At 38.3% G+C, this 10557-nt stretch overlaps 1 protein-coding gene across 1 annotated transcript; it reads right to left on the bottom strand.

The window, feature by feature from the left end:
* Nucleotides 1-416: 416 nt before the first annotated feature.
* Nucleotides 417-9890, bottom strand: LOC118787373 (globoside alpha-1,3-N-acetylgalactosaminyltransferase 1-like). The gene is made up of 8 exons (XM_036542916.1): nucleotides 9275-9890; nucleotides 8249-8303; nucleotides 7442-7477; nucleotides 7272-7339; nucleotides 6499-6571; nucleotides 6312-6347; nucleotides 2833-2967; nucleotides 417-2726 (listed from the first exon to the last, which is right to left on the bottom strand). Exons 1-8 carry the CDS (start codon nucleotides 9282-9284, stop codon nucleotides 2033-2035), a joined length of 1107 nt encoding a protein of 368 aa, XP_036398809.1. The 5' UTR covers nucleotides 9285-9890; the 3' UTR covers nucleotides 417-2032.
* Between the last annotated feature and the right edge of the window lie 667 nt (nucleotides 9891-10557).

Consider the following 10557-nt stretch of genomic DNA (forward strand, 5'->3'; position numbering starts at 1 on the left):
CAAACTGACTTAATTCCGCCGAGAATAGAGGTGGTTGGGTCGGCCACACAGGGTTCCCTCGTTTCACTACCCTTAGGCACCCTGTCACTCATCAGGCACCCGTGAGCTGATCAAGTGACATCAGTGGAGAAGGACGTATCTTTGTGGAAGTGTGGTGTGACTTGTAACGTGAAGAGTAGCCATTGGCTGCATGCAGGTGTACTGGAGTATTAAATTCAATTCACCTCAGCACGTTTGCAGAGGTTTCACAGTGCCACGAGCCTGGTATGCAAGCTGACCATTCCAAAATTGGGTTGCATGAAAAAAAACAATGCAGGACTACAGAAGGGAATATTTCACACTGGTGTTCAAGATCGATTCAGCAAAATATATAGTGCAGAAATTCTTACACATTGGAATATATATACATATATAAAACAGTTGTATGTATATGTCTCATTGGTTTGCAACATTGACAGTGATAAGACAATTTCACAAAAATCCCTTTTCAAAATACCAAAGTGCAACATGGCAATTATGAATTAACACTTTCATATAAACTGTACATTAAATGTCCCTCAATCACATTGCTTTAACAAATTGGATGGTCTTAAGGAAAGTCTGTGAACTTCCCTTATACATTTATACATTGTCTAAAATGACAAACATGCTGGATGGACAATGCCATTTTGTAAGTATAAAGCAACAAAAATGCAGAGGAGATACCAGAAACAGATGTGAGCTTTGATAATGAAAGCAAGCCAGAAGGTGATAATCCGTGGGTTTCGAAAACCTTCATCTAACATTGCAACCAGTGGTGTAATTCCTATGAATGTTGAACCATATAGGTGTATGCTCACTTTTTACACCCAAGTGAAACCCTTCTTTTAACAAATACAGTGCATAGCTATGAGATCCAGAAGATGCTGCACATTCCACTTTCAACACCTACACCTGAAGTAAAAACCTAAGAGTGAATACTTATATTGTATTAAAACTGGTATTCAAATAGACCAAGAAGCCCAAATTAACCAGGTTCCAATTAAATGAAAACCAGCATACACAGTGTTGTGCCAAGACAAGGACCAAGACACAGTCTTGCCAACAAAAAAATAATTTTACGTTCCACATTTACCCATATAATATTAATGAAGACTATCTTTTATAGTATTTGATGGACTTGTAATAAGGCATTTAAGGCACTTGTAATGAACCATTTAAAATTATAAATAAGATCATTTCAGCAGGCTAGTACTCTACTCATGTCTCCACAATAATCTGGAAAAAATGTTGTTTGTAATAATTACCAAGAAATAAAGATGCAGATTGGCTTGAGGTTATCCGAGACATTCATTTGAAATCTACAGGTGAAATTCTGCAGAATTTCCAAACCTTTAGTATTTTAGTTGGGTAACCGTGCAACTTTGACTTGGGATGTCAATCATTTCATTTAAATGCAATCAATGCATTATTTTGCACTCATTTTCAGTGTCAATGTTTATGCCCCTAAACTCATTTCACACAATTTATTTACAGCACTCAGTTTTAGAATGCTCAAAACATGCCCCTGTTCTTTCACTCGTTTAAGATTTATCAGCTCATGCAATTTTTTGCCTTAGGTACCAAAGGTAAGGGTTTTAGAAGATGAAAAGAGTTCAGCCACTTTTGCTATCTGACTATTGGCTACATTCATTCAATATTTTGTTACCATTGGAACCAAAATGTCACTCTGTAAAATTACCTTTGGTATTTAGGGTACAGCAAAATATCTGCTTCACCACATTACAATGCCACTATTTGCTGTTACACAGGTGCAGTCTTTAATTGAAACTTAAGTACATATCTGACATCTCAATATTTGAGGTTTTGTTGGGAGAGGCAGGAATGGGTAAGATATTAAAAATTAGATAAGATATAGTAAAGTGAACAATTGTTCCAACTTGCACTTGATTGTGTTTGTAAGTAGTCTTGCTGTGCATTGTAAATGCTTAAACAGTTTTAAATGAACAGTAAAACTTCCTTGTAATGTTTAACATCCCTCATTCAGACCAAACTACACATTTTCACGCACTTCAGCTTTGTTCTTGATGACAGCTGCAAAACGGATGAGCCTAATCTCTTGCGGGGTTCTACCCTTCAGTTCATCCCACAGGTACTCTGGGGACAACAGCTTGGTTGGTTTGTTGTACAGAAAATACCAGTTGAGGTGACTCTCTTCTTGCCAGGCTGCCTCCATCTCACTGGTTTTGTCCACCTCTAGGTGCTCACGGCACTTTTTGGTTAGTTTGTGCACTTCCTCAACACGGCCCCCAAAAACACAACCCATGTAGTAAAACTCTCCCTGGTCCTTTGGGATGTAGGCCTTGGAGGAAGGGCGGCGTTCATACGTGAAATGTTCACGTTCAAATTCATAAAACCATGGGTGTATTGCACCAACCAATGACCCCAGCACCTCTGGCCCCCAGCGGTTGTGGAATTTCATATCCACGTCTAGGCAGTAGATGTAGTCGGCCTCTTTATGGATCCGCTCCTCGATGGCTGTCTGGATTATCTCCATCCTTCGCAAGGAAATCTCCTGCCAGCGGTTGAACTTGGGCACCTGGATGACACTCACTTCTCTCCCAGGAGCGAGATTCACCGATGGCACTTCTGTGGGCTGATCAGTGAAGATGTAGTAGTGCACTTTGAAGTCCACCATGTAGTGCTTCTCAGCTGACTCCAGGAAATCACGCAGAAAACGGGTATATCTACAGAGAAATGGAGCATTGAATATTAGATTAGAGTTAGATAGGTAGATTACTAGAGTAAAATTGCTTTTAATGTAAAGATGTGGTCAACAAAATGTTTTCGTACTTTCCAACTGCAAACACGGTGGTTGCAATGGTAAGATTTAGTGGCTTGTATATGTTGTCAATGATAACAGGGTCAAAGGTTCCTTCCCAGACAATGGGCGCCAGCCATGGTGTGACTGTCAACACATCACCTCTCCTGGAAAACGGGGAAAAAAGCAGATGAGGCTATAATTTATATCATACAGACTTGATAAATTAATATTTATTTATTTTGCATAATGTATGAAAAGAATTCTAACTTTGAAAACAAAACTGACTGTCTGTCCTGCTGCCTCTGTTCTGCACAAGCCTGATAAATATTTATCTGACTATCAACACATCACTTCTCCGGGAAAACAGGAAGAAGCACATCAGGCTATAAAATTACAGACTTGATGAAAAGAAATAGTTTTCTACATAAATGCATCTTAACTTAATTTCTGCGCTACATTTATTCTGCAAATGGCTGATCATTGTGTATAGTGACACGTTTACGGGTTTAATATGAAAAACATGAAAATGTTTTGTTTGATTCGTGAGAACAGCTTCTTAATAAGGCTTTTTTCCATGCACCTTACAAAAAACCCACAAAAAATCGGAGAAAAAAAAAAAGGGTTATGGAAAAAACAACGTGACAATATATAACCAGGGCTTAAAGCCACCCATTTTTCTGAGTTTTTTTTTTTTTTGGGGGGGGGGGCAAAATGGGACGCACGTACATTTAGCGTTACCACAACAGCTTTCATTCAAAACTGTAAAAAAAAAAAAAAAAAAAAAAAAAAAAAAACATTTTCTACTACCGTGCTCAAATTAAAATTGCTTCTTTTTTTCTTAACTGCTGCCTAAAATGAAAAGTGCAACTTCAATAAAAGTTGGTCAAGTAGCAAGATGCTGTGTTAGAACTTTGTCCAAGTCATCATCATAGAATTGGACTAATAGCTTACATTGAAAATTCGGTTTGTGGACTCGTCAATGTTCTGTGAAACCATCTGTTTTGACAGCTTGTGCGCTAAACAATGTCGTGAGTGGATAAGTAGCTGGCCTGTGTAGGGTATTTGACACGGTAAGTTTGGAGGGTGCAGTTCTGTCCTATGATGTGTTGCACAGGTCAACTAGCGCTGGCGCTATCCTGGAAGACAGGACATGTTCCGCTATAAATGCGGTCTTGGATGGATGAAGCGGCAGCAGCTACAGTGGCCACAGCTTCCGGCAACGTTGACGTATTAGTGATGTGTCGTCGCGAACGAGTCGGCTCCTTTACGTGAACAACGGGAGGCGGCTCCCGTCTGAGAGCCGATTTTTTTTGGTTAATTAATTGCAGGACAGTATTAATAATACAGGACAGAATAATAGGATGATCTTTTCCCCACACTGCTCGGCCACAGGCACTCCACGCACTGACTGAATGGTAGAATTGTAACATACATTTTTGCATGAGGACCAGATGCACTGTGTTTAGTGTTTGTTGCGAAACGCTAATTTACAACGTGCAATATAAATAAAATGTTCAATACACACGTGTAACAGCGTTTGATGTTTTTACACTAATGTTTTATACCAAACCTAATGTAAAATAATGGTATTCTGGAAATTATAAGGTTTAGTATAATTACATTGAAAAATTTAAGTGATATACGTGTACACATACCAATCATAGGTCAAAACATTGCTAAATTTGGCTGAATTATAAAAGCCAGAAGTGGTAGCCTACTAAATGAAGAGCCGTTTGGGAGCCGAAAGAGCCGGCTCACTAAAAAGAGCCGGAATTCCCATCACTATGACGTATAACGAAGAGCCCGAACGGCTGCTTTGTGTGAGGGGTCTGTATCTTGCCGAGACAATACTTTTTGCCGCTTGTCCCATACAGTTTTTTTTTCTCGAACACACGGTGCCAGGCAGCTCCTGGGCTCGTTTAATTTGTGACAATATATGTTTTCCGTCACTACCGTTTTCATCTAACAAGCCTATCGCTATTTATTTTTCACCCCCCGTTCTATTGTGCTTGTGTCTGCGCCAACCTTCACAAGTTTCGCTTCCATGCTCCATCTATTTGAATGCATGCTAGCCTATTGTGCAGTAATCAACCGATACAAGTCCCCGCAAATACTTCCTGGCACCGCCTCAAAGAAAGTTGGAACTAGTTGCCGATTGGATCAGAACACTGCTCTCGTGCCAGTACGTCGCGTAAACAGCTACCATTGGTTAAAACTCATCCGGAAAAAATACCACGTCAGTGATTGTTTTTAATAAAATTGCGTTCCGGTTTGGTAAAATCAGAGGCCTTATACGCTAGTAAGAATTTATTGCCTGATCTAAAATCTCTGCACGCCGGACTTTAACCCATGTATAACTCACTGCCTATGATTTTAAGCTCACCCAATAATCATCAAACGCTCTGGAGAAACAAGCTAGCCAAGCATATGAAAGGCGTCTACAGATTTGTGATTGTTTCTACACAAAATTTGTTTTTTTAAAAAAATCAAACTGGTATGTAATTTAAATTAATGCAACAGAGGAGCAGAACTTTATATGCATAACAGATGGCAAGACACAATGAATGCAAAACAAATTTCAGAGAAATCTGATGATGTTTTATCACATTGTAACACCCCAGTGTTCTCACTATTGGCTTGATGTGCATAGACCATAGACCATTGTAACCTGTAAAGTAAGGGACAGGCAAACAGATTTTTTGGCCTTTAAAAAAAGCTCTCCCCTCAAGCCAAGGTATCATATCATGCTACACATTCTCCTGCTCCCTCTGTTATGAACCCTCATAAACATGAGTTTAGCTGAGTATGTCTAAGCTGACCTTTTTATTATTTAATAACACTTGTTGATTAAATCCATGGATATCTGTAAATCTAAGTATAAAAACTGCAGATTCACAGTTGCCTTTCTCGGTTTTACACCTAGGAAGCTGAAAGTACCTGTACATTTTAAGTAAAAATAATAATGTTCTGTTCACATGGAAGCCTAAATTGTCCCCACATCACACCTTCCTGCTAACTGGCGCAGCAGGCAATAAGCAGTTTCTTATAACCAAGCAAGATTTACCTGTAGCAGGTTACTGAGCCGCTAAAACATTACCAGTTATAATGGTTGAGACAGGTATACAAATTCTTTAGAGAGGAGTTGTCACTTGCCCTCAAGCCTTAGTATCATTATTTCAAGCTTCACATTTTCTTGTTCCCTAAATTCTGCAACCCCATGAGAATAAGGTTGTGTTTGAACAGAGAGTGCCAGAGGATTTTAAATTTTTAACAGAACGCAGTTGAAATTAAATCCAAGGGTGGAATCAGGAAGTCACCTTTCACAAAAGTCTGTTCATGTTTAGATGCCAAAGCCACAGCCCAGATTTAAGGAGATAAGCATTTTTGTACTGTAGGTCTAAAGTTAGTTTTTAGATTACATTGACGCCAAGAATGCAAATTACTTTCAAGCTACTGTATAATAGCTGAGTAAACTCTTGTTACAAGAGAGCGAGTTCTGCATACTTACCTTGGCCTCAAGAGGTGGGGCTGTTCATAATGTAATCTGAAAGGGAGGGAATTATTTTATCAAATGAAAGATTAGAAATGTTACAACTTCATATCTGCAGATCTATGAAACAACTGCAAAATGAATAAGAGAGGTACCATTTTATATGTCTTCATTTATTTTAGAAAAAAAATTCTGTGATATTTACCCCTGTGGAAGGGCCAGGTCCTGATTCACAGGTCTCCAGGTGAGCTTCTTTGAATTGTCAGGTTCACTTGTTGCTATGGGAGATGGAACTGCTATGAAGCAACACAGATAATCCAGCCTCTGATACTTAAAATACATCTATAAAAACAAAACCTTAACAGCTACATAACAAATGTAGGGTAAATGGCACAAATGTGGTAACACCTTATTGTACAGATTAATTAACATGCAATTTTACAATCTATGTTTTACTGGCACAAGCAGACCCACAGACACCTAACCTACAGTACTTCAACACGCATTACATAAACCTGAGGATGATTCAGTTTCACGAAAAGGGGTCAGGGCCAGCTTTGCTAAAAAAAAGCTATAAAAGGATTATGGTGTCCATATAATGAGCACTTTGGTTATGATACACATTTGTGAGGGCAATAAAATAAAATAATTTGTATAATAATGTGTAGATATGTGAAGCACATAAATGATTGGGTTACATGTTCTGAAGCTACTAAGCCTCATTTTTATAGCAAGACTAAACATCATTCATCTAAAAGCATTTTCTGAAGTACTGAATTACCATGCTGAGTGTTAACAAGCTAACATATCACCACCCAATGTCACACAAATTCAGGAATGTATCAATTGTTACAGATTCTTGGACACAAATAAGAATTATCATACCCGCTCCTACTGTACACGGGCATGTTTAATCCTGATTTATCCAGTACAGAAATAGAAATTTGAGTTATTAACTATCCTTTGTGACAAAAGTACCTTCTTGGGATGATTTCAGTTGACTGCCAGCATGCATACTCGCAGACTCAAAGCAGCTATTTATTACGCTGATGAAATGAACACAAAGAAAGAACTGCATTACATTACATGAGGCCAGAATGAAGATGAAACCTTTAACATTGAATTTACAGGAGAGTGTCATACAGTACCTGATTGACACGGGACTGAAAATTGAATAAAAAAGCCTATGTAAAAAAAAAAAAAAAAAAAAAGGAAACAGTATATTAGTCAGTATAGCCCTGTGTGTGCCCTAACAACAAGAGCCAGAATAACAAAATAATTCATTAGTAAACCATATAAATTCTGGTCCACAATTTTATGATACAATGCATTCCTGGTAACACCATAAACCGGACCTTTTGCAACTGAATGTGACACAACGTTGTAAGTGATATTTAAGTTCCTGAGCACGGGCTAGATAAAATACTAGATAAACATTTGTCAAATATTCCTAAGATATTAATGCTGTACAAATATTGCAACATTTATAAACATTAAAATACACATACGCATGACCTTCAATGGATTTTCAGCACAGTACTCATAGTTTTAAGGCGTAAACACGTCAGCATAGATGCAGCAGTAAAACCAGAAGGGAAGCATGGAAATAATAGGAAGAGGTTTTCTGTAGACATGCTTCAGATTTACATGTCGGGGGTCTGCGGACATTATCATTGTCGCTATTCGATCATTTGAACGACGACGGTTGGACGTCGGAGTATAAACAGAGACCAACCATGCTGTAGTTTTTGGTATAAACCAGGTAAACTTCCTAATGGTAAAGTGTTAAAATGTGTTCTATGAGACAAATATGAACGAGTCACTCAGACGAAAATGACGTAAAACATTCTTTGAGATCGAATAACCTGAGGGGCGGGTAGAAACAAGACCGACAAGCATTGTAATTTTTGCCCATTCTAGTCAATATGGTAAAAAAAAATCAAGTCTTCACTTACCCAAAAAGAAGACATGTTCCACCGACAAGTAAGAAATATCGCATAAGCGGCCTTCCTAAAGAAGATGTATTTGTTTTAAGAATATTTGTTAGCATATTTCAAACTGACAGATTTTAACCTGCCTGACTGAAAAAGAAAATAAAACGCTTAAAGGTATGGAACCTGTTCTGTGAGATGGGAGAGTGTGGAAATAAAAAACAGATTTCTGACAGTGTGCACCTGATGTTTAAACGGTTTTTTGTCTGATTTTCACCTGTGTCTGCAGGTGTCATAAATGATGGAATTGATGTTTATTGGTATTTAATTGCGCGACCTCTTTTAGTGAATGTTTTGTGGTTAAAAATCAATTAAAAAGAATTTTAAAAAATCAAAATTAAAAAGTGTTTATGAATGATGGCGCCTTGTACTTAATACGTGTGATTTGTTGCTTAATTGTTTTCACTTGTTACGATTGCAAGTAGTTATATACAGATCTTGACAGAGCGATACACACTGAAATAATGATACGCACTGATGAAAACGTAGACCGTAACATTTGGATTTTTTTTATTCCTTTTCGCTTAAAGAAGATAAATAACGAACTGGAAATTTAAAGAGTTGAGTCCATTGACCAAACATTTTTGTGTACGAACCACACATTACTTTTAGAATATTCCTCATATTTCATTTGCTTCGTAAGTACTCTTATCCAGAGCATTCCATTTCAGTTTTGAGATTTGTCTACATACATCTTATTTTTTATGAAGAAAAAAAGGCAATTAAATAAGTAAATAAATAAGACATCATATCACAAAAGAGCTGAAGGAAAAACAGGTATAAAACACAATTCAAGATACATTTGTGCAGCTCTGTAACACCAATAAATTAAATCTCTGATATCGCAACAGTATCCAATACACATCTGTGTTTGTATGTCTGTGTTTGTATGTGTCCTTCTAAAGCAGACTTCAAACAGGCATAGCAGAGGTTTATAAAATCAGTTGCAGCACACACTATATTATACACTTGTACAAAAATCGTACTCACCTTTGAACATTTTGTCGCAAGGTCTCACGTTTAATACTTAAGTCTGTGTAGGCCACCCTATGATGTATGACGCCAGTCTGGTGTGAGGTGACTAGTCTTGTACATTACTTCTTCCTAAGAATACAAAGCATATCCGCATACAACCATGGCTCCATATCTTTGGTGTATTTGCCTTTGAACACACCTTTAACATCTCCTGTCCAGTGGTCTCTTTGTTCTGCCTGACTGGAGGTGTGGCAGGTAGGCGGGTGTCTGTAGGCTACCGGTCCTGTTTGCTTTTTCACCCCCGTCACGGAAACTAATTGTACTGTGAACCATATACGTGGAATTACTAAATGAATGCTAGGCTTGTCTCACTGTGGCAACTTGCTCCACTCATCCAAGTGAAATTAAGGCAATCCTCAGATACAGTTGCACACAGTCACTGGCATTTTTTACAGCAGAAGTCACACAGCGCACTGCGGTGGAGTGGGTGCTCATTGGAGGGTAGATGGTGCTCTGCTGATGTCATCTCAGCATCTCATAGGCACCTGACGAATCACAGGGTGCCTGACAGCAGTGAGACAAGCATCCATGCCAGAATACCAACCCCTATCCCCAGTGGAATGGAACCAAGTTGTTCCACTGTTGTGGGCTCCCAGCCATTGTCAGCTGATGACACAGCTGGGATCAAACTGGGCCCTAGAGCTCGGCTTGTTGCTTGGGAGCTCTGCCGTGCCTTATCTTTTAATTTAAGACTCACACATAATCACTGACACACATGCACACATACCGCCAGGAGAGGGGATTTAAGGAGAAAGGAGAAACATTCCATCTGCTGCAAAACAAGTTTTTTTTTCGGTCTCTCCTGGTTTTTTCTTTGAAAAATGCTAAATATGAGGAACCTGTTCTGTGAGAAGGGAAACGTCAGCAAACCTGAAAGCTGAGGAAGTCACTCCATGCCTAATTCTTGTCTTACTTTTAGTGTTTTCCAGTACATAACATTTGCTTAGAAAACACTCTTATCCAGAGCTCATATATATATACTAACAACAATATTCTTACATTTTTCTCATACATTTTTACAGTTGGAATGAAAACCTCTGATCTGATCTGGAATGTCTTTTGAGAATGATCTGCTATGTGTCTATTGTGATAAAAGAAATACTGTTGTGTGATTGCTTTTTGAAGGAAAAAGTCAAATATAAATTTTAACATTCACCAACAAACCGAAGGACAAGGTCTATACAAAGAAAGAAGTATCCGTACAACTTTGTAACATAACTTACTTAAACTTTTTATCT

The sequence above is a fragment of the Megalops cyprinoides genome, chromosome 1 (genome assembly GCF_013368585.1).
Source record: "Megalops cyprinoides isolate fMegCyp1 chromosome 1, fMegCyp1.pri, whole genome shotgun sequence".
In the NCBI taxonomy this organism is placed as follows: Eukaryota; Metazoa; Chordata; class Actinopteri; order Elopiformes; family Megalopidae; genus Megalops; species Megalops cyprinoides.